This window comes from Tinamus guttatus, unplaced genomic scaffold (genome assembly GCF_059628265.1).
Source record: "Tinamus guttatus ecotype Peru unplaced genomic scaffold, ASM5962826v1 Tinamus_guttatus_pri_ptg000307l, whole genome shotgun sequence".
Lineage (NCBI taxonomy): Eukaryota > Metazoa > Chordata > Aves > Tinamiformes > Tinamidae > Tinamus > Tinamus guttatus.
The window spans coordinates 785,814-810,818 of NW_028288841.1; the positions used below are offsets into that span (position 1 = coordinate 785,814).

The 25,005-nt window shown below is 47.1% G+C and overlaps 1 protein-coding gene across 2 annotated transcripts in view; it reads left to right on the plus strand.

The window, feature by feature from the left end:
• The first annotated feature begins 15,468 nt into the window (after nt 1–15,468).
• CHST13 (carbohydrate sulfotransferase 13) overlaps nt 15,469–25,005 on the plus strand; it is a 31,187-nt gene continuing 21,650 nt past the window's right edge. For both annotated transcript variants that reach the window (XM_088528186.1, XM_088528185.1), the window contains exon 1: nt 15,469–15,575. In XM_088528186.1, the coding sequence (XP_088384312.1) occupies nt 15,482–15,575 (94 nt within the window). In that variant the 5' untranslated portion in view covers nt 15,469–15,481. The remainder of the gene's footprint in view (nt 15,576–25,005) is intronic.

Below are 25,005 nucleotides of genomic sequence, written 5' to 3' on the forward strand. Positions count from 1 at the left end.
TCTCTGTGAAATCCTCCTGCTCTCATTGCAGACGTGCACTCCCAGGAAGCACACTGCTACATTTTCCTGAAATTCAGCCAGTTTCTCTGCAACACTCCATTTCTCATGTACAAACGCACATCCAGGCACATCTCTGTCATAAACCTTGCTTAATTACTACCTAATTACCTGAGCAGGCGATGCCACCTGGAGAACAGACCCACTGGGGAGGGTCACTTGCCTAGAACTGTATGTGCACATAAAGGAGAAGCTGCTAAAATCATATAAAACTAGACTATACACTTCATGCTTTGGATAACATAATATTTTCTGGGGCAAGTTTGAAGCAAAATGACAGGTTTAGCCTTTACTCTGGAAGTGAGTTTAAACACTGAGATGTGTAAGTACAAGAACTTGAACAGAAGAAATTGGATAAGCAGTTAAAGATGTCTCAGAGGAGATAGGCTGGCAAGAATCTAGCTGATTTAACACCTAGAAACTATGAGAGGCTGTAAGTTAAGCATGACAGATAATTAATTTCCATCTCCTGTTATCCGAAGGAAAATGATTTTCCTTCCTTTTTCTGTTTTCTAGCCCCAGTTGAAAGTAGCTCAGTTTTTCAATTCAGGTGAAACATTTCAGCCCTGCTTGTTTATAAAACACTTCATACCACAATGCAGCACTTCACAGAAAATGAAATTAATTCTTCTGTATGATTCTTCTTTCTGTAATACAGAAATTAATTCTGTATTAATTCTCCCTGAGCTATGGGAGACCCTCAATGGATGGCATTGATGGTTTAGCCACTTGCCTTCCTTCAACGTGTGACCACTGCTGGTCTAATAGGGTGCAGGGTGTGCGGGAGGCTCTCAAAACCCAAAACTACACTTCAAAAAAAATGTGGTATCTGCTCACCAGCAAAACTTTCCTTCATAACACACTGAGCATATGACTGTGCTCCACCTCCTATCTCCCAGGGTGGTGAGAGAGAAGAGACCGATTTGGTAAATGAACCTGGATGTCCAAAGAGAAGGTTCTCAGGATATGGATTAGGGACCATGAAGTAGCCCAGACCTGATTTTCAGAGTAATTACTGGGAATCGCCTCACCTCGATTCTCAGTTTTGCTCTGCTGTTGACTCGTTGCATGATCACAGGCAAGTTGCTTCACCTTGATGCAGGAGCTGGCCAGAACATGTCCCCAAGGAGGAAGAGCTGTCTCACCTTCCTGGTAATGGCTGTTTCAGCCGTGTTCAGCTGTTGTGTGGTTATGGATTTGATGTTTAGAAGAGGAAGAAGATAGTGTGGATTAAAAGTCCGTGTTAAAATAACCAAATGTGCAACAGCAGGCTTAAAATTATGAAGAAGGTGTAACTGATTATGGAATTAGTTAAACAGAAAGGAAACTACTGGTGGTTCACACCTCATCAGCACAGAAATATTTATGGGGCTCCTACAAGGCTTCAAGATTCATTCTATACTTGGCTGAGTTCTTTATGCCATAAATGTTTCCTCTTCTGAATGAAGTCTTTTTATAGTGGCATCATTAAAACCCTTTTAGAGCTTGTAAAACATTAAGTACCACAGTACCAAAGCATAGCTAGGAGGGAAAAAAGCACCGAAACCCCTGGACCACTGGGCTTTCCCCCATCTGTGCTGGATTTTTGGGAACTTCTGCTGAATGCGTGACCATTGCTGTAAATTCACGTCTTCTTTCTCTTTCATTTTTTATAGGACATGTGCTTCATGGTGAACCACGAATGGAGCTGTCAGTGAGAGTGAGCATGGCTTGGGGACCCCATTATTTTGCTGAGATTCCTGCAGAAGGACACTGTTTTGCACAGGCATGTACTTGAATACCAGTCTGATCCCAAAAGGTTTTGCCCCACAAGAGTGTTGATCCCAGGGAGCCTTCAGGTTCCACATGTTTGAAGTTTCTTTAGCAATTCACCTGTCTTGTTTAGGTAATAGCTAGAATCCCCTAAAACTGGGTCTGAGATTTTAAACTCCAAAACCAGGATGCTGTCCCTATACTAATTTCTTCTTACAGAGCTGCCAATCCAACTTGTAGGCTGCAGCCATGGGGCACTTTGTGCACTACGACTTTCCATCATTATCTTTAATCCTAATCCCCTGCATAGTTCTGCCTACAGCTTTCTAGAACCAAGCGCGCACCTTCCTCCTTAGTTTTCTGATACAGATAAGCCACAGCATCTGTTTACTGACCCAGTGGTACCCTCTGACGTTCCTCTCCTGGCCCCTGCGTTGGAATGAGTCATAAAAGTGCTGCTCATTTCATCTTTATTAGGCATTTCAAAAAGGCTTGGAAAATGAGATGCTGTCTGTCTGAGAGGGTCTCAAACTGCATGGCTCAGTTAACTGTAGGGATTAAAAACCACCTGGAGGGCTTTTTTTTTTTTTTTTTTTTTTTTGATCTGTGAAAATTTAAATTCAGCAGCCAGTGTTTCCTCTGCAACGGAGGATGAAATTACCACTTCTGGACTCCAAGGAAAAATGTGCTTTCCCTGAATTCCTTACGCTGCTTTAGCTGTTAGTGATTCCCAGTGTCTGCCTTCGTCTCCAGCTCCGTCCCTGCACTGCTCGAGTCAGTGTGTGCAGTAGGTGATGCAGGCACACCACCTATTGATGACATGGACCAGCACTCCCAGCAAAGCCACTTCATTCCAGCTGCTTATAGCTGTGCAAAATTGTAGCTGTTTGGGTTGAAACTCCTCATCCAGAGTATCTGCGTCATTCTGTTTAATTTGTTTCAAATTTCATAAAATGACTCAGCATTTTTATGGCCAATATAAAAGAAATGGTTGTTGAATGCTGGTCTTAATACTCACTGAGTTACAGCAGAGGTTTTTGCTTCTTGTGAAAGAAATTCTACCACCCACATGCTTTGGGCTTGAAACTTCTCATGTCTTGGATGTGTGCTCTGGAGTCATGCAGGCCCGTGCTGAGAGCCTGTACAAAACACTGGCTGAAATCACAATCTTTTTTGTTATTCCTCTTGTTATAAACTGTTTCCTGGGTAATTTGTTTTCCTGGGTCCTTCTTCCCTCCCACATACAAACCAAACAGCTCCCTGCTGACCCCTCTCTCCTCTTCCTTTCCAAATCTGCTTGGGGTCCAGCACTCTCCCTTCTCCTCTCTTTGGAAGGGACGCATCCTTACGAACTCTGTCTTTGGCCCTGGAGCTGGTGAGGGAACATCTCTGTGTTTGTCCTCCCCAGGGTCACCATCCTAGTATGAACCATTGTATTTTGAGCACCTTCTCTGGAATCAGCCACCAAAACTAAGCGATTGCCCTTCCTTCTTTCCTCAGTATCCTTCTTTACTACTAGCTTCACTGCTTCATGACATCTGTGTATGTCTTGGCGTGTGCTGGATTCCTGGGAAGTAGAGTAACATTGACATTCATTTAGCACTAATTTCTGTAGTGTCAGAAATGACACCTCCTCGGTGTGGAGAATATCTGAACCCTGTTCTCCTGGGAAATGCTCCTGCTAAGTAGGTTTCTTAGGGTAAAAAATTGTTGACTGATTTTGCAATCCACTTTCTTGAGGGCAGATTAGGTAGAAGGTCTTTTTTAACATGAAGAAAAACAGATCTTTGATGCTGGGTAAGGAAATGTTTTGCCCTTATTTTGCGCTTGATGTAATTTAAAATTGGCAAGAAAAGGTTCGATATTGGAGAGCAGAGGCATTCACATCTGCCACTGAAACTGTAGGGAGCTTTCTGTGAGTGCAGCCCAGAAAGTCAGGTGCATTTGCTTCCACTGCTAGTAGATCTTCCACCAAAGCTCTGCTTTTAAAGCATTTGGTGCCCCAGCAGGATTTCCCACTCTAGTTTCCATCAGATTAATTGTCTCAAAAGCTGGAGTGGAACGAAAGTTTTGTTGGCTAAGTCTGTATAGAAATATGGACTTTTTGCAGCAAAAACGATACCTTTAATATGCCCATGTGTTTCTGCATAGTCTAATGGTGCACTCAGCTGCTACACATTCTTACTCTATTCAGGCATTATTTAACACATTAATGAATTGCACTAAGTGGTTTCGTGTTGCCCTGAGTTTATACCTTTTCCTCAATAATCTGCTCATAGTCATTTTTCAAATTTCATTTTCACTTTTGCAAATGTTGACATGCAGTTGAATATCAGATTTTCTAAACTCAGGGCAGACATTTGAGATACTGTGCTGGAAAGAAAGAGATTTTGTTTTGTGTCATTCTTGCACATTCCTAGCCTTAGTCGCAAAGACTAGAATTTAGGATTAAGTTACTCTCCAACGTGCAGTAGTCCTGATTGTGGAATGCATTTTAGAGACTTCAGCTGAGAATGGTTGTCTTTTCTTGGCTTCTGCGCAGTCCAATTAAGATTTCAATGGAAAAATGCAAAGTATATCCCTTCTTTAGCTAAAGCTGTAGTAACTGTATAACTTTCCTTTCCTTATGGCCAAACAGCCAAGCAGTGGCTCACGAGATCCATGGAATCATGCCTGCTTTGTCAAGCTTTGGGAATATTGAGGGGAAAGTCAGCATTAGCCTTGAGTGGATAGTTGGCTGGCTTAGCACCATGAACCTCCATTGGGTTCTGCAAGAATAGTTTGGCTGGCTACAAATCAACTATCAGAGGAAATAAAGAGAGCAGAATAAAGGAGGACAGTAAAGCCCTACATACTGCACTGCAGTGCAGAGGAATATTAGCTGTCAGAATAACAGAAGCTTTATTACATTTTTCCTCAATTCCTAATATTTTCCTTTCAGTGAACAAGACCTTGCATTCCTGCCCAGCTGTATATCTAAATCATATATAATCATGATTCCTTTTCATTGATTATTTCACTGCTGAGTTACAGCTGCTTTGCTGGAAAGCCAAAGGCTTTTCCCATGTGGTTTGTGGGCATCGTTAGAGAGCTGTGTGTGCCTGGTGCTCTTGGCCCAGGGGGATTTGATCCCTGTTTAGCAGAGGACTGGGGCAGCACGGAATATCTGCAGGATCTACAGGGCTTCAGGATCCAAAAGGGACCTCTGAACGAGGTCACAGAGCATCCCAGCGTGGATGAGGGCCACATTGCAGCTCTGTTCTCCTTCACGTTTTGTTCAGAGCATGAATTTCTCTGCTGCCTCTGCAACCTGAGCTGCAGTCTGGTGTTTCCTCATTAGTCCTTAGGCATTCCTAGTCTTTCCTTGGCACAACCGGGAAGGTGAGGGTGGCTTTTCTTCCCCATCTCACATGTGGAAGAAGGCTCCGAGGCAGCAGCAAAGTGCAGTTCTGGCTTGCTAGGCAGGGGCATTTCAGGGCATGGACCACAGAGAGCCTCACTGAGCCACTTTGTTTGAGCTCCTTCACTCCATTAACTCCGGAATGCCAAATGGAAGGAAAACAGAGCAAGCTTCAGTGCAGCTCTTACTGCTTTAGGTTTTAAACGTACGGCAGCATATGCCTGAGCTATCTCGTACTCTGTTCTCCTGCTGGTGCTTTCTCAGAAAAGAACATACCCACATTGAAAGAGATAATCATGCTTTGTTTAAATCCATTTCTGAAGTTTACGAACCAATTTCTCTTCAAGGCTGACCAATTCACTGACTCAAACCTCTATAAAGGAGCATATTCAGTTTCTGACGTAACCTGCTGCTCTGCTTTTAGCTGTAGCTTTAACCACAGAAATCTCAGGAAAAAAAAATGTTATTTGCTTTTTTTCTAAATTTTTTTCAATGATACTGGTGGTGCTGTTAGTTGGGAAGGAGGTTTGAGGACAACACACAACTGTGCTTTCTTCCTTAGCTGAGAGACACATTTGAATCCTTATTGGCTTTGCTGAAATCACAGCTTTGCTGAGAACATATGTAGAACAGAGTCAGCTTTTTCTCTCTCCCCTTCCACCTTTAGCAAATTTGAGAGAAGCTCAAATAGAGAAGGTGTTTCCATGGATTATTTTAGCTGTGCTGAAAAGGGTAGAGCCTATCTCATTCCAACCATCTGGAAATAGAGCAACTGCTTAAAAAGTGCAGGCGTCAACCTCCATCAATATATAGATTTGGTTGTGGTCAGGCTGCTCTTTAACTTTCTCAGCAGTCCTAACATTACAAGCTAAATGTGAAGCTGGCTGCGCCCAGAACACACAGTTACTCAGCCCGAGTATTTGCACCTACATGGGAGGTTACCTTGTAGGTCACACTGATGCCTCCTCAGGGATTGCCCATGGTGGGATGAACAGGCACATTCTCGTTGGGTTGAAATTGAAATCATTTGGACACCTGGACTCACAGGCCACATTTCTGCGAGCTCATGATACTGAAATTTGTAAGTAAATTAGCACTCAGTGGTTAATATCTGCAAGGAGAGGCTAAGATATCACCTGCAGGTCTTTGGTCTAGGTTGGGCTGCAGTACTTGGTCTGTTTGCCCTGAACTACCCAGTGGCACATCCCATGCCCTGTCCACCTCCTATGTGCTAGCGAATGTGCAAACACTGCACCAAAGTACATGCTTGAAAGATTTCTGTATAAAACAGAGGAACCAGCTGTCTGGGCTTCCTCGGAGATGGCTCAGAGCTTTGGAATGTGCTTTCTTTACTCCATAATTGAAACAAACCTGATTTGGTAACTTTCCAGGATGCAACTTCTTGCAAAAGACACCTCTGGATAGAGTTTCAGGAGGAGGCAGATTTCATGCCTCCTAGAAATGCCTCCTGGACATCGTGGGTAGGTGGTGGCTTGATTTTAGCAGGGTTGAGGTTCGCTAATGTAGACGTAATTCAATTAGCGCACCCAAAGGATTGAAGAAAAGCTTCTATTATTTTCGGTCTAAATAAAAATAGTATCTCAGGCTTCCTGGAATAGTGAAAGCGCACGACGAGTCATGGAAGACTGCTAGACAAAGAATATTTATATAATTTTCAGCCAGGGTTTCCATGAAATAGAAGCTGTTTAGGTTGGATTTGATCAGCCCTGCCATGTCTCGGCACACAAAATCAGTCTTTTGTGCCAAAAAAATTGCAGTAATAAACCTGTGTTTGACTTCAGTGTGGCAGTACATTCAGAGTACAGCTCAAGAAGTATTTACGTGATGATTATTTTAATAGTACTGCCCTCTGGTAAACATGAAACACTGTTTTTATCCTGAGGGAATGCTTCAGTAGTACCAAAAGGATTTAGGAACCTGTAGGCTCATCTAAAGCTGGTCTATGACAGTACTCAGATCATACAGATTCTTTTGAAAATGTTACTTTATTTCGTTTTTTAAATTTCATTCTTCCTTTCTTCCAGGGTCTAGCTACTTTGTTGTAGGGAATCTCAGCAGTGTTGGGATTTCTGGATGTTCTGGGCATGCTGTCAGGGACTCAAGGTGCTAGGGTCATGTTCAGCTGGCCATAGAATGAGGTAGGTAGCACTTGGTAACTGAACCATCCCATATGCAACTCTATGCTAAAGTGCACGGCATTGCATGGCTGGAAGTGTGGCTCTATCTACAACAGTTCTGAAGCGCAAAATAAACCCTTCCTCCCATCCCAGAGAGGAACTTGATGCTGCAAATGTTGCCGCAAACCCATAAAAAGGTCTACCAAGTTCCCTGATGACAGAGGGGCAAGGACGTACATCCCTGCCTATAACCCATGGTATCAGCAGAAAGGGAGCTTTTCTCGGCATGCTCATTCTGTGGCTGGCAAGACTTTTATAGCCCTGCTCTGACCACTGATGGTGATTTATGTTGTTATTTACAGGGTCAGACTGTTTGGCTTTGGCCTGTGCGTGTTGTTTTTTCTCTTCTCCTTGTATTTGAAGCCATTTTGGATGGATATGGGTGCAATAGCAGCAAAGTGGAAGCTGCAGGGACCAGAGCACTTTCCAGCACACTGTGTCCTGTGAGGGTAACGAGCTGCTGCTTTTTGCTTAAACTACAGTCTCTCCCCTTAGCTGCTGGCTGGCTGCAAGATGAAGATCACAAGACCAGATCATTTGGCCTTGGGCTTCAAGCCATGAACAAGTTAACTTAGGTAAAGCTCACTAAGTTCATAAAAGAGGACTTTTCACAGAAACTTTTAAGCACTCTTTGCTACCCGCTTTCTTCCTGAGACTGTTTGTCTGTGCTAGTGAGCTACACTCCCAAGGACAGAAAGCCTCTCTTAGAATAACCTGTTTATACCTTCTTTGAAAGCTGCTAACAAGTTGCTAACAAACTTACTTTTATCAAATGTATGTATATAGACTTACTGGATTGGCTCCTTGTTTGGGCTGAAAATGAGTAGTCTCTGAGCACATGCTGCCAGCAGCCAAAGCTCTAGTTTTATTATAGGCTTCAAACTAACAGATCTGGACTTGCAAATACACTGGCAAGGGAGCCATGCTTGCGTGGTAAACATTCTCTACCTCTTAGTTATTGGTAGCTTCAGCCAAATGATTTTAAAAGCACAGTCCTTAAATTGCTCTGTAATATGGACAGATCACCAGATGGCATCTGCAAGCTCCCCTCTCCCCATTTTCTGGGATCTTCTAAATGTAAACCATGTCTACACCCCAAGGACAGAATTATCCTGCTCCTATGTGCTGGAAACAGGATAGCAGATCAGGCCTTGGGACAAGTCTTCGGCCCATCTCACCTGTCACTGCTGTGCAAATGCTATAGGACCTGAATGCCTGGAGATGCTTAACAGATGGAGGGCTGCAGGAAAGGCCCCAGCAGAAGCTCTCAGAGCTGCCTCTCTGCAGGCTGTCGCAAGCCTCCCCCATCTTCCACTGCAAATGAAAACTGTGCTCTTGAGTGTGTGCATGCCGATGAAAACGGTCCTCTTCACCACACTGCGGAGTAAAGAGTTTGTATAGCAAATGCCTGTTTTGTATAGGGGTTTTGAAACAGCCTTGGGACAGCTGTTAAGTCACTTCTTGGTGCATAACTGGAAGGCACTGGGATCTTACAGCGATGTGCAATGAAAGGGAGCCCAGTGGTGTGTTTTTGGTGTTTTTGTGGCTTTTACTGTTTTTAAAAGATGTTCATCAGTGTAGCAAAAGCTGGCAAATCTTTCCCTGACTGTTCCTTGGCTTAAGTACCTTGGATAACTTGTTTGTGATGCTGTGATACTGGAAACAGATATTTCTGAGCGTGCTCTGGTTTCCTAGAAGCTCCCAGCGGCAGTCTGCCTGGCTGTTGTTTACGTGGATGCTCTCCAGCACTAATGTCACCGGACTATCAAGTCCAAACATGCTGGTGTGCGTGTGCCATCTCTGTTCATCAGTCTGATACCAGCTATTTCCACAGGGGAAGCAAAAGAATTTATCCTCCTGCAGCCTTGCAGTTGGTGACAACCCTGTTCACGTGTGGCATTGAATGAAAGTCATTGGACAGGGATGTAAGAAGTCAAAAATTTGGTCCCCATTTCTCACCACTTCTGTAGTGCCACAGAGACACAACTGGATGAAACAGAGCAGAGCAAGAACAACAAAATTACCTGTAGACCAATATCTCACTATCTGAGAAGGTGAAGTTGGGTGGGAGAAAGGAGAGAGGACAGAGGGAATTAGAGGCACTTTATGCTGCATACGAGGATATGTTCATACCTGGCTATGCCCTTTTCTTCACTCTCATAACAGCTGCTGTCAGACTGTGTCATTACTTCTTCCGCATACCTCTCTAAACCATGTTTTGTGGCCACATGAGGAAATTCAGGGTTTTGCTCCTGCTGTTCTGTGTCAGATGGATTCAACCCGTGGCATGAATATCAGCGCTGAATCTTCCAGCTTCCCAAAGCTTAGAAGAGACACTGGATACCGGATAACCTGTCTGCAAGTGGAAGAAGCACAAGGCTGGGAATGGTGACCATTCACCTTTTCTACCCATCACCAGGGCAATTTGTTCGTTGATATCCACCTACTTTCTTATGCAGTGTTAACGTTTTGTGGGAAACCATCACCTTCACCAAACACCAGTGCACAAACTAAAAAACCCGTGTGGATTTTCCACATGGTGAGGGATGGTTGACCCATCTGTGCAGCCTCAGACAGCAGAGAGGGCCATGATATAAATGCACCAGAAGGACACGTTGGAGGAAGACAGGCCTGATGCAGTGAAGGCTGGAAGGACCCTAACCTCCCCATACAGTGAAGGTATGTCCCAGTCCCAGGGTATGTTACAGGAGTATGGGAACCGTAGATCTGGGTGTCATGAAAAATGTCGTGTTTTCTTTGAAGAAAGCTGGCTGTGATTTATTTTTAATCCAGTCCTCAGGTGGTAAGAAAGTACTTGCGACCGCCCAGGGACTTAAATATCGTTGTGCTGCCCAGTGACGTGATGTGGCCAGGCATATGCTGCGGTTGGGGTTTTCTGTCTGTCTGAAAAATTACAGGCCTGGACCCTTGAGAGTCCATCCTACCCCAAGGCATTTGCATATATAAATATAGAAGTATTTGTATTTCTTTTGCCATGCAACAGCACTTAGTGTTATTTGTTGGGAGCTGCAGCACAAGTGGATGAGACAGAATAGAGAAGACTTTTGCTGAGCAGTGGATGAGGGTCTTGGGCACTGACTTGCTTGCCGTGTGTAGCCTCTGACCCATGGTGAGCAGGACCATCCTGCTCACTTGCTGCAGGGCCTTGCAGGGTTCCTCTGGACAGAAGGGTCTGTAGCCAACCCTCATCTCTGCCATGGTGCAATCCTTTTGACTCTGTGACCCCACATGTGCTGGGGAAAGGATGGCACCAGTTTCAGCTGGTGGAGCAGGCAGAGAGGCTCTGTCTTCTGCTATAAAAGTGCAAGAAATGGCAGAGCACAAACCCTGCACGAGCCTGGCACTCCTAGCAGGAGCTTGGACACGTTTGTCCCTCCTGCCAGCAGCAGCTCCCAGTGCCATGCTATGACCAAGGGCAATCGGCTTTCTGCTGTGCATCTGTAAATCACATCCTTCTGCATGGGAACTTCTTAATCAGACATCAGCAGAGAATGAGCTCCCAGCTTGTAACACTGTATAAACTAATGAAATATAAATACCTGGTGCAAAAGGCAAACACAGTCCCCAGTTGCCACCACTGAGCAGCATGGTTGAGGGGAGTTTCCATCCTAACAACTGTATTTTCAGCAGCTGCAAGCATTGCCAGCAAAGAGTAGCCCTCAGAGCCTGTAATTTGCTTTGGTCCCATCACCACGGGTGCTTTTAAAAGACAGCAGCTGCCGCTTTTATTTTTATTTTTTAATTGTGGCAGCAAGGAAGTTTAAATGAGTGATGTCTTGAAATATATTTTGACAGAAGTCAGTGTTTTACTGATGGAAATCAAGAGCCCAATTTTTAGTTTCCTTGTCTCCGGGGAGATTTCCTGAGGGATAATTGCAACAGAAACTGTGGGAAGTCATTAGTGTTTTGTTTAGAACAGAAAGGTCAGCAAGCTATGAAATTACTAGGTTACAATATTAACTCTCAGGACCAGATACTACTTGCGCTATCCTTAGCTTTATTCCTTCACACAAATCATAGGAGCCTGCTTAACTTTAAGCAACAACTTTAAGCCTATCATGCTTGCCAAGTCAGTGGGATTCTTCAGGGTGTCTTTCGGATGAGTTGCTCAGCTCCTTCCTTGTCCCCCTAAAATAAAGGAGATTTCCCAGTGCATCAGTGCTACTTTGTATGAACCAGTGGCAAAATCTGACTGCAGATTTAAAAGGGAACTAAGCCTGTATTATATGTACTTGTCATGCTTCAATTACCTCCTCAGAAGATGCTTGTACTTAGTGTAAATTTTGCCTTCTGTCCAACCTGTTTCTCTTATATATTGAGCCTGCAAACATTAACTACAGCATTTAAGGTGAGGAGTCTACCCCAGCGTGATTCTCTGCTGCTTTGAACCATGATGGGATTTGCAATACGTGAAGTTCTTCTGCAGGCAGGAACTAAAGGAGGTGCTGGAAAATCAATGCACTGCTCGAAAAAACAAATATTCCCATGTTATGGTATTAGCAGAATTGGTCTTTCCTGACTAGCACATATATGTGACAGAACTAGGCCCCCAACTTGTCTTTCAGGACATTATTTAGTGGGTCCCAGTCATGGCAAGGGCGGTTCAGATAAGATGGCAGGAAAACCTCCCTGGGGTTAGTGATGTTTGGAAGGGGTTGCTTGGAGAGGTCATGGTGTCTTGGGGAAGGGCAAGCCCCTCTCTACAGTGAAGCCATGAAATGCAGTCACCAAGGCACTGGGTAATGGGACACACTGGGGTCTTTAGAAATCCTGGAGGCAGGGTGATGTCTAATGCATCTCCATGAGTCAAACACGTGGATGCTAGACCTCGAGGAACTCCTGCTCTGCACGGGTGCAATTCCCTGCTCTGCTGGCTGGGTCAGATCTGGGGCTGTGCTGTGCAGAAGTGCCCGGCCACCAGCAGATGGGGCCAGCATGAGGCCAGGGTAACCACCCTGCATGGAATTTGTGCTTCTGAAATAAATGCCTGGGTTCAAAAGCAAAATACCCCTGTAAAGGCTCCTCTCCACACGAGCCAGGAAAGCAGGGCTCAGGGAGGCAGCTTTGCAGATGCACCAGTTTCCAGCTGACACTAGCAGCTGTTTCATTCCTGTCCAACATGATAGCATGACCGAAGCCTGGGGTTAATCTCCCTCAGTGGCACCGAGGTCTTGGCAAGCACAAGGCATTTGGGAGGAACCTGCGGAGAAGACAGTAATGAGCATTGCTAATGAGCAGAGAGGAAACCAAGCATGCGGCGCATGCCAGAGGCACAGCGTCCTTCTGCAGACACAAAGCAGTGACTCTTCACTTACAGACGGGATGCAGTTCTAGGCTGAGGTGATAACAGATAATTTTCTTCCAGACTGTGTTATCAGGGGCTCTTGACTATTATTCTTGGTCATAAATATTGTCTTACAGTGGTGGTTAGCTCCAGCCACGATCCAAACCCCACAGTGCTAAGTAATGTGCAAATGTGGAGCTGGGTGGCTGCTGCCCCAGGGAGTTTCCAGCCTGGCATGGATGGGCAGAGCAGTGTCTAAGGGAACACCAGGCTTTGTGTATGTCTGCTCTATGCCATTCCATGCACGCTGTTGAGAAGCCATATTTTCCAGTGTGCCTCATGCCTCTGTTGTTCTCCAGTTACTACTGAGGTTAGGGAGAGCTCTTCCAACACACAGAGCATCTGACCATGTCTCTCTTAGGAGTAGGCATGGGGCAGCGCTTGGGGTAATAATCTGTGAATCTTGGGGTAATAATCTGTGAATCTGAGAGCTTGGCCTCTGTTCTCTGTCCTTCCAGACTTTGCAGGTGACCTTGGGCAAACCAGGCTCCTCACTGCCCTGCAGAAACCATGGCTCTTGAGAACGACACAGACCAGAGAGACAAGGGCTTCATCATTAAAAACCACATGATGAGGAGAAAACAGAGAACTTCCAGAGACTTCCCAGAGACATCCCTTCCTGCGATGCCCTCTGCACCTTCCTTCACTGGTAGGCACCAACCATCAGTTTGCCCTATGGGCTGGGCTCACTCAGCCTCTTCTGAACAGGCTGTGGGGAAGCCAGATCGCACTAGGCAGTAGAGGTGGGACCAGAGATGTTTCTCAGATAAGCAGAAATAGGCAACAACAAGGCCCTGACATCCCGAGAGCCAGTACCGTTCCCACCAGGCAGCTGCTTTCACAATGTACCCATTTTCTCTGGAAATGTGTTTATCCTTCTAAAAAAGGCCCTTCTTTATTGGAGCCAATCATGTTTGTAATCGAGTCCAAACTGGTGCCTGCAGTGTCAATGTCTGCTTGCCCTTCCTTCACGTAGCCCTGAGGATGTGAGCGGTGCATTCCCCCTCGTCTCTGCAAGACCAGTCTCTCGTACACTAATACGATCACAAACGGGCCTGTGCCCTGCCCTCTGGATATGAAAAATAGACTGGAGTCAGCAGGACTCAACAGGTCCATGTCTGAGCTTCAAGTTTGCTGAGTTTTTCATTGTGATTTCTTTTAAGTGAGTGCCCAGCTGCAGATGATCTTTGATACCTTGATGCTGTTTTTATTTCCCCTGATGGCCGAGAAATTGTGCTAAAGGGATGGTTATTTTACTTAGCTCTTTTGACAGCTTTGGGGTAAATTTACTGCAATATTCCAGTGCCGGGAGATGTAAACAGTGAATGAAAAGTATGAGTGCATCTTTCAGCTCTGACAAGCTGTAGGAAGGGGGTCCAGGAGCATCTTCAGTCTCTGAGCCTCTCTCCATTCGCTTGAGAGCTTGGAGGATGGCAGCTCCAGACATCCTCTTTGCTATAGTAGGCACGGTGGGAACCACTGTGGTATCTCTTGTAATGCTAGCACAAATCCTGCTTTTCGCATCCACCCCATGAGATGCACGAAGCCTATTCAGAAATGGAAATACGGTGGGGTGGATCCAATTGTAGCCCATCCGCACTGGAAAAACGTGTGCACACACACGGATCTCTCCCCTGTGCATGCCATGCTCAGTCTCATGGCCTGCTTTGGCTCTCAATTCATTCCACTTTTCTTCATTGTATTGAATATTTCACCTATCCCGGTTTAACTTGGCCTCAATAAGGGCAGAACGAAGTCCATCGCGCCTCCACATCCAGGTTTTCTTGGCATCTCGTGGGCTCTTCCTTCCACTCTCCGCTTTCTCCTAAAGTTACGTGTTTAGCAGATGAGGAGAGAAGCAGCGTGAACTGTTGTCAGTGGGAATCTCTCAGTCTGGTTTTCTGTAGGTCTTGAAGGCTGTTACAGAGGTGGGTCAACAGCATTGCAGCCATTTCAAAACAGAAACAGGGGATCAGAGCTCCGAGTTTGCTTTGACTGCAATTACAGAGCCTGGAGGTTAGAGGACGTGGTAAGAGCGCTTTGCGCTCCTGCCTTCAGAAAACAGAGAGATTAGTAGGAAATTATGCCCTCCTTTGATACAACTTTATTGCTTGAGTTAACATTACTTGGAAACGTTATTGCTTTCGGTTAAAGTCTGTAGGCGCAGAGTTTAGCAAAAAAAAAAAAAGTTATATTTTAAGGCCGCAAAACTTTGTGATGCTTATGAAATGCTGAACGTGCTGAGAAATGTCATCAGAAACCTCCCAAACCTTGCCAGCTCATCAGTAACTCTTTCTTCCCTGCGAGGAATGTTAAACCCATCACACAAGTTTTTACAGGGATATATATCCACATATACATTTTTATGTATTTTTTGGTTTTGTTTTTCCAGGGACGCTCTTCCCCCCAGCCCCGGGGCTGCTCCCGCCGCTCTTCCTGGCGCTCCTTGGCCTCGCGACAGGCCCGTGCACGCCGGGGCGGCGCGGAGGGAGCCGCGGGGCGCGGAGCGGAGCGGGGCGGCGCGGAGGGAGCCGCGGGGCGCGGAGAGGAGCGGAGAGGAGCGGAGCGGCCCCCGGCGGCCCCGGCTCTCGCTTCCCGGGGCGGAGCGGGGCCGCGGGGCGGAGCGGGGCGGCCCCGGGCGGGCGGCAGCCGCAGCCGCTCGGCGGGCCCTGTCCGCGGGCGCGCTGCGCCGCGGAGCCGCGGCCGAGGATGCGGCGGGGCAGGACGCCGCGGCTGGCGCTGGCCGCCGGCCTCGGCTCCTTCCTCCTGCTCGTCTTCTACTTCCAGAGCAGCCTCCACCCAGGTGGGTTACGCGGTCCCCGGCGCAACTTGCTCGGCTCTCGGGATGTCCCTCCTCACCGCGCCGTGGGACGGATCCTGGGGGCAGCGTGGCGAAGCGGGTCGGTGTCTCGGCTCCAGGATCGCTCCCTTATTAGTGCGAGTCACCCAGGTCCCTTCGGTGCCACCGCGAGGGGCCGAGCTCCCCGGCAGCGCCGACCCGCTGGAAGTTTAAGTTAAGGCGAGCCGGCGAATTTGCTGTGAGGTTTCCTGTTCTTTAGCCGAGACCTCTTAACTTCGCTTTTGTGATGGGGTGTGAAGTGCCATGAGGCCACCTTAACGCTGCGGCTGTTTTGCAGTGAAATCCGTGCTTGATTTTAGAGCAAACTTCCTTTGGCTTACCTGTCTCTTTCAGGAGTGCCCTTGTGCTCAGCAAAATCAAGGCATGAAACTCTGTAAAACTGGCCACAGGACTTCAGTGAAGTCCTCTGTGGCTGGGAAAGAGAGAAGAGTTGCTAAGAGAGAAGAAGTGCCCATTTCACACCCGCAGTCACTAAAAGTCCTGGGGAATCTGGCTGAATTGCTCAAGGGACCTCTTTAGTGTCTGCTCTTAGAAATATTTTCCACACTGGGAACAATTCAGTAATAACAGTACTAAAATATAAACTGTTCTGTACTGGAAGCGTTATTTAGTTTCTTGTCTTATTTCTGCTCTTCTTTGTGAATTCGCCCCGATTTCCTAAGAGATGCTATTGAGTAATTCCTGTAGTTTTAACAATGTACTAATGGGGTCTGATTACAGCAGCAATCCATCAATGGGGCCTTTAAAGTTAGACCTTAAAATTCAAAAAACTGATTTGACTGAAATGTTAGTCAAATTTTATCAGCATGGACTAAATGAAATGCAATTTTCTTTTCTATGGGGACTGAGCCATCACTGTAATGTTTTTTTTCCTCTAAAACTAAAAAGGGCTTAACTTGTTGTCTGAATAATCTAAGACTGAAAAGGCATTAGGTTTGCGTGAGAATTTGTTATTGCTGGAATAGCATATGAAGTTTATCAAGTATATTCAGTAATCCCAGAAGACTGCAATCAGAATTTTATTCTTTAAGACCTTGTTTTTTTCACAGAAATAGTGTATGCCAACTTATTTTAATGTTGGGAATATTCAGTAAAAAGTACTGAATTCGTTTGAATATCTGTGGCTTCTAACAGAGAGGGGACTGCGTTTTACATTGGGTTTACTCTTCAGCGTTTGCCTGGAAAATCCAGCTCATTTCAGGGCTTCTTGGTTTTTAAAAGAAGACTTCTATGCGTCTGAGTCAGCCGGCATTTCTGAGCTCGCTTGTGTTGAATTCTGTGGCCAGGGCCCACGTGGAGTTCCCGTCAGGTCAGGACAAACCAGGTGACGGTAACGGTGGCGGCAGCTCCCCACGGCTGGAGAGGGGTTCACATCTGCAGCTCTCCTGTGAGAGGTGCTGGCCACAGGCTGATTGGAAAGGCAAAACGGGCAGCAGTCTGCAAATCTATTCCCTCAACATGGGACCAGTGTCCCTTTTGGAAGGTTCTGTAGGTGGTCGTAGATCTGGAGCATAGATCCTGCTCTAAACTAGCGTTTTCTCCTGCTCCCAGTGAAAGCCCATTGGCGAGAATGATGAACACCAACCATAGCTTTGCTCCCTATGGTGGACAAAAGAGGTGGATTAAAGTGGTATCCATGCTGCCTAAAATCCGGTTGCTTCCCAGTACCCAGCTTCCATATTTATGCCCTTTCTTTCCCATAGTATTTCTTTTTTTATTTGCAGTGTTTTATTTTCCCCTTTAGCTCAGTGAAATACTCACAACAGCAGAACAGCAGAGATCATTTTCCAATATAGAAAAGAAGGAAGCTATAAACTGCTTCTTTTTCTTTTAGCTCAAAGGAAAGCAAACGGAGACCAATTACTTGAATTTTAGAAGTTACTGGCTGAAATAATAGGCAAACAATTTGCAGACAGAAGTGTCACCTTTAAAGTGATGGTTGCCTTGAGGTTATTTGGAGTTCTGCTTGTCTGGTGCCATTTGGTTTCTATACACTAATGAAAAAAAATGCTAGAAAAAGCAGCATTGCTACAAGTTCCCTATACAACAGTCGGATCCTTTTTCCCCTTCTTCTTCATTCCCTGGACCACCCGTACGTGCATCTGCACTTGGGGGCTCAGCTCCTTGTCCAACCTTAGGACCTCTCTGTAGTTACGTCTTCCCTCTGGGTATGAGTTGCCCTGGTGTCAGCCACAACCAAGGAGATCCTGGCCTCAGCATCAGTCGTGCATCTTCTGAGCTGATTTTTTCCACACTGCCTCTTCTGGGGACTGGGTGTTGGTAGTAGTGGTTGTTCTGGCTTTTGCACGCCGTACATTTTCCATATAGAGAAGGTGGGAATGAGCAGTGGGGATCTCTGAGCATTGTTTCATCTGTCTCCTTCTGTAGTACGTCTAGGCTGGCACAACAGCAAATGCTGGAGGCTGCTGGCTCTTGTCTACATGAAAGATTTGGTTGTTGCTGCTCTCAGGGTAACTATACAGATTTTAGCAGCGCTAAGAGAATTGAGGGTGACTATGCTAGCAGAGAAGGGAGAACGTCTGAAGGAGGTGAGGATGAGGTGAGTGGAAGACAGTAAGATCCTCTATTTCTCCTCATCCACAAGGTCTGCCAACCTCACCTGAACGTGCTGTGGGGCCACCGTTTAGTGGGTGTTTTGGGGGAGACTGGGTGGTTGTACAGACCTCCAGAGAGCTGGCATTTTTCAGGCTGCTAGCAGGGGTCAGAGGAACATGTACATGAACTTGCAGTCTGCTAGGCGGTTAATAAAGAGTTCTACCATCTGGAAAGACTGTATTTCTTAATGAAAGATGACTGCATGCTGTAGGAAGCTTTTTACATAGTTTTTCGCATTTCACGGCTCTGACTGACATTGGACTTGGAGGGGGTTTTGCAGGTTAGATGTGTCCTGCCTTCAATCCAGCTCAACAACAGATACCAGAAGTTGGATCATAACAGTGTTATCGTCAGGGTTGTGATACTGCTCCAGCCTTTAGAGAAGGAATCAGAGAGATTTGCAGATGAGGAAGGCAGCAAAGCCCCTCTCTCTGCCCTGAACCTCTCCCACATCAGCCAGTTTGATCTCAGACAGAGCAAAGGCCCCTTCGGCGCTTCCCGGAGCAGAGATACTGCTGCTCCAGCTTGAGGGATGAGGAACGGGGGTTACAGGAGGAGGATGGCGTGTAAGACACCACACTGCCAGTATGCAGCAGGTATCACAAGTAGAAAACTGTGCCTCATCGTTCTGGCATGACTTTCCAATGTGCCATGGTGGATGCGGGAGAGCCTGTTGCCGTCTCACCCTGCCAGCATTGGGATGGTTTCTGTTGCCCACCCAAAGCTCTCAGCAGCTGGAGAGGCTCTTGTGCTCCCAGGGAAGGAGCTCAGCCTGGTGGCTGACGTCCTCCAGCTGAACATCACAGTCACAACCGCCCGGCAAACCCGTGTTGAAGCGCGTGGGCCAGAGGAACTCGCAGGTGGTGCCCACACGGCCATGCTCACACGATAACGCTGTACGGACCAGGGACATGAAAAAACTCCAAGTTCAGGAGCATTGGGATGTGTGGAGATTTGAGGCTTCTCGCCTCCACCTGATACAGAGCTAACAGCCCAGGGATCACCCCCATCCAGAAGCAACCTGGCTGTACAGCTTCAGTTACATCAGCCCAGACGGGTTTTTCCGAGGTGCCTCTTGGATTTCTGTTATGTTGTTTTTCTCAGTCATCTGCTTAAGGTGCCTTAAAATATATATTTATTTATTTAAGATCTTATTTATTTATTATTTATTTAAGATTATTTTATTTATTTATTTATTTATTTAAGATTATAATATATATATATCACATATATATTTATTTAAGATTATAATATATATATATATATAATATGTATATATATTTATTTATCAGACCCACTGATCTCTTCTGAGATTGGGCCCTGCTGATCCTTACAAAACTGGCTGTAGAAGTTTTCTGAACACCCCAAATCACTGGTTGGTTTTGCAAATTATCACACTCCGCTTGCACAGCGTCCCTAAAGGTCCAGGGCACGGAGTTTATAAGTGATTTGACTGAGGTCCCGCAGAGCACTAGTCCCTGAACCCACAACACACATACAGGTCATCTGAGTGGAGCTACTTATGTACACAGATATTAGTAACTGTCTGAAACTTTTCTCACTAGGGGTTTCCTTGGATGGAGGAAAGAGACTGTTTTAGATCACAAGTTCCTCCACAGTTTTTTGTGGTATTTCCAGGCTGAAATTCAGGCACCACCAACGTCAGCAGCAGGTTCCCCCTGACTCAGCGGGATTTCCCCTCTTGTCCCGGAGGAGGGAATCCTTTCCCCATATGAAGTGTTGCCCAACAGCTTCCGTGAGCGAGCAGGAGAGCAGCAGCGTGACGACGTTGCAGGCGCCGCGTGTTGAGCCCTCCTGTCCAAGGGCTGCCTGCAGGAGAGCGAGCGATCCCCGAAGCCACGGGGAGGTTCCGTGTCACACGAGTCGCCCTTCCCATGCACGGGACACCCCTGGGGACCAAGCGTGGCCCTGCCAGCAGTTCTGAGACAGGGTCATGTTTGCAGCTGGCTGACACGTCTTGGGCTTTCCAGCTAATGGAGTCCGAGCTGCCTGTGCTCCAGCAAACCGAGCACGGCCAAAGATGTGAAATCAAAGAGGCCCTCTAAGGTCGTCTTGGGGTTTGGTTTCGTTTTGTTTCGTTTGCTTTTGTCACGGGGTGATTTCGTCTGGCTCCGGTTGCCCTTCTCCGCAGTGTGAAACCCAAGAGGCGGTCGCAGCCCGTGCAGGAGGCAGCACACGAGGGCAGCGCTCAAAGTACAGGCGTGTTTGTCCGCAGAGCCATTGGGCAATGCGGGCTGGAAAGCCCTCGAGCTGCCACGCTTAACGAAATGCTGCAGCCGTGACCCAGTGCCCAGAGATCCCCTCTGTGCCCAGAGATCCAGTGCTGAAATGTGGGCAGTAGTGAAGCCCATCCACTCCCGAGGGCCAGGCCTTCCTTGAGGAATGTGTTTTAGTCCTTCTTGGCTTGTGCTGTGAACCTCTGAGAGGTTTGGGAGCGGGGAAGGAGCAGGGCTCAGTGTGCCCAGGAGTTAACTCTGTGCCTGCAGGATGGAGCCATCTCGGCCCTTCTGCCACGTGGATCGTGGTGGATCCTTTGCTGGTGCTGCATCCTGCTGGCATTGCAGCATGGCTGGTTTTCTTGGAAGCATGCTGGGCCCGGGCTTTGCACTCCAACTTCAGGAATTTAAGAGGGTAACTCTAAATGGGAAATATCTAGGGACAAGGCTAGAATCATGCTGTCTGTGGACACCCAAGGTCCAAGTGAAATCTGAAGGGATTTATACCATTCATCTTTCCTTTCCTCAATCAATGTATTTTAACTAGCCATGGCAAAAGGGATTTGACATCCTTTCCGCATGATGTAAGACAGCAGCAGCAGGAGAAGCGGGACAGACCTGTGGTGCAGCCTGGTCCTTTCCCCTGGTTGAGGGTCTGCCCCTCTCGCTCTTGCCTTGCCTGCAGCCAGTCCTGGGCAGGAGGGAAATGGTGAGCCTAGCAAACACATTCCAGTGTTTGGTGTGTTTGTCATCCACTGGTCTCTGAGCAGAGATAGCTGCAAACTGAGGAAACCCATTTGGTGGAAAAATACTGGAACAGGGAAGCTGTTATTTTTATTAAGAAAGCAAAGGAAACAACGTTTTGCACCCGAACAGTTTGCACTTTCCACAGAGCCAGCTTCCATGTTTTTTTATTATTATTTTATTATTATGTGCTGGATTTTTTTCCTTGGTTGCTGCCTCCTGTCGGTGTCTGAACGAAGAGCATCACAAACCGTCTTCATCCCTGGACAAACACAGCTCTTTCCCAAGACTTTCAATCAGAAGCCATGAAGCTACCAAGTCATTAGGTGCTTAACTCCCACTATTCCCACTTGGAGTTGAGAACCTAAAGAAGAGCTTAACTCCCCAAATAGCTCTGTGGGGCTAAACTGTTTCAATCGAGGCTTTGACTTTTTGCACCAAAGATGCAGCTGGGCAAATGCCTGAAACTTTTTCTTGTTAGAAGGTATTTAAAGACCATTAGCAGTCAAAGAGGGAGGGAGCATCCCACAGAGCAGCTCTGGTAGCCTGAAAGGCCCAGTGTGCACATCACCATGGGGTTTGCACTGCTGAGAACTGGTGCACGTGGAGCTATGCTGAGTTGGGCATTCATAGAGGAAGGGGAAGCCTGATCCCTGTGGAGAGCTGAACCAGTTTGCCCAGCCTCTGCCGTCCAGTTCAGAGCAGTCTGTCCTGCACATGAACCTGTCGAGTTTGCACTGCTGTAAATCAGGATGCCCTTTGCCTGTCTCCTGTCTGGATCGGTGCCTTTGGGCATGGCTTATGTTCACTTACAAGCCCGTTGTGATTGTCCTCTGTTTCACACAATTCTTTTAATTTTTCCTTCTTCAGGTACAACTGTCCATGATAGTAAAATCAATTTAGCAGGGCTGGCTTGAAGAAGATACTGCTAAGTGCACCCAGCACCCTGAGCTGGTGTCCCCCTTCCACGATGCAGGTCTCCAGCACAAGATACTGGGCTCTTTGCCTTGCTGCTGGCTCTAGAGGTTTGCTGTGGCTTGCCTAGTTTTGTCTCTGTGCAGATTTGCTCCCACTGTAATTTCAGCACAGCAATCATCTGCAGAGCTCTGATAAGCAAGGATTGAACTATCTCCCCTGCAGCCCCTCTGCAGCCTGCCTTGGCACATTCTGTTCTCTTTTTCCCAAGCGTGGGCATGCGGCCCTCACTGGGAAGCCAAAATCACAATCTAAGTTCAAGTCCAGCGTGGGCAGAGGTGGGAAGAAAGGGTTGCTCTGTGTTCTTAGGAGCCGGGTGGCCACTGCTCAGATAAATTCCTCTTTCTGCATGTTCTGCACAGATTTGCCAGCATAAGAGGTAGCTCAGGAACACGTGGTTTAGTTTTGCTTCTCTTGTGGTTTCAAGGAGCAAGGGAGCAAAGCTAATGTTGCACTTACAGTGCTGGAAGGAGAGCCTGATGCTTTGGGGGAAGCATGCAGTGTGTTCAGGTGAAGTGGAGCCACAGGATGCAGTGTGAGAAGTAGCTTTGGGTGCTTTGCACCTTGTGCAGAAGCAATGCCCGGTGTTCCTTGATGCGCAGCACTTCCTCAAACCTCATGTTCTCTGCGAACGCAGAAAGGCAGCTGGTCAGCAAACAGGCTGCACTCGCACGTGCCAGGCAGGGGACAGCTGCAGACCCCGCAGAAGGCAACTCGGTTCCTCTCGTCTGCCACTGCTGCATGGGTTGGAGAAGCACTGGAGAGCACCGGGCTGGAGTCTCCCTCTGTGCACAGGACAGCAAACCAGGGACAGACTTCGCGGACAGACAGACCTACAATAGATAAAACCCTTTTCTGTCACCCCACCATTTAACAACCTGAATATTTCTGCTCACTTCTTGTTGGGCCAGATCTGGAAGAGCCCAACATTGCCCTGGACCATCAGACGGGACAGTGATTGCAAAAAACAAACACCCCACGCTCGCTGGTGCACACACGCTCCTCTGCATTTGGCACACGTCTCAGTGTCAGCTCCGGGCATCACTGTGGCTAGTCCTGGGCAGCTGCCTAAAAACATGGCCTTTCGGTATGAAAAGATGGTGAAAGGTTGTGCTGAAGGTTATCTGGGACCGCAGCAGCTCCCTCGGAGATCTGCATCTTGCAACTGGTGCCTTTATGCCTGACCCACACAGCCCAGCAAGACCTGGGAGTCTGGGGCGTCTTCAGACTGACTTGTCCACAGGCAGCCTAGTGTGAGTGAAGCGGAGCTCTCTCCCCAGATTTCTTTTGAACATTGGCTATAAAATAGGTTTATTTTTTCCCAGGCTCTTTGCAGCAGCTCTTACCCACCTCCTGCAATGACTGGGGTGGATATACTCGCTAAAGATCACTGCCTTATATCTCTTTCCATCTCAGACCTTTTGGAGACAAGGATCTGCAGGGGTTGGAATCTTGTTTCTAGGTAGAGCAGGTCTTCCTCACTGAGGGGAAGGAATTCAAAATCTGTTCAGCTGGTGCAAATCCGCTTCTCTCTTGCTTGCTGTGATTCCAATGAGCACATTTAGCTGAACTCCTGAGGAGTTAGCAGGCATCTTCTTTAACTTCGGGGTATGGAGGTGTCCATGCCCTTAGCTGGTGCGGAATTCCTGCAGCCTGGCACTCTGGCTGGCCTGGAAATTCTTGTTTTCTCCATAGTGCCCCACAGATCTTAATACTTGGATAATCTTTGATTAGATAAAACAGCTGTACATTTCCAGGCACATAGACTGATGGAAATGTCCAAAAACGATGGGAATTGATATTTCCTGGGAGAAGAGGGCAGGATTTCCCTGCGGGTTATTACTGCTGCAGCTCTGACACATTCGGGTTCAGCAGCTACAGGCACAGCTGAGATAGATAGTGGGAGTAATTTATCACCGTTTAACTGTACAGGAAAGCATGGCCGCATTACCCACATCCTCTCGTAACTCTGTGCTGAGATGAAAGCCACTCATTTGTATTTAAAATGTTCTAGGGCTTGGTTTCAAGAGCGTGAGTGTGTGTATGTTCCCTGTCTACATCCTTTTGCCATCCCAGTTGCACGCGCTGCCCTGTGAAGTCTGTTCCACCTTACTGTTGTCACTGGGCCCTCGTGGTGGGGTGGCACGTGGCTTTGCTGCTTCTGCATCTGCATTGCCTGCCCCACATTCTCTTGTGCTTGGATAAGTTTGTTGCACAGCCTTGTAAACAAACTGCTGCTGAGATCTGCTGTGCAGAGGAAACACCCAGTGCTGAGGAGGATCCAGCTTTTTTCAGGATTGGGCTGCACTTTCAAAGACTCACTCCAAACTTTCTCCAGGTTCTCAGACGGATTTGAAGCACCTTTATCACTGAGAAGTCTCTTTTGGAGGTAGCATCTTCCCAGTAGCTCAGGTCACAGAGTAACAAGCGCCTAGCTTGGGCACAGCAGATTATCAGGTGTTTTCAATTGTACCTGTGGTAGGTTTGTATGGAGGAGATATTCAATTGACCGTTTTGGATCTGCACAGCAATGCATGGGGCATTTCATGACCCATGGGTCCCTTCCCATCCCACATCACCTCAGTGGTGTGGGGGGACACAGAGGCACAAGTCCTGGCCTCTTGTCACAGCAGTGGTCAAGGCTTGTTCTGTTCTTGAATGGTTAATAGGTCTCCATCTCCTGGCTGTTTGCCCAGCCCTTCTCCTGGGTATGAGGAAAGGGTGCAGCAGAGGGATTTAGATTTATGGCATTCCCTTGCAGACACTCCCTCCACTGTCTCTCAGTCCCTCGAAGAGTGCTG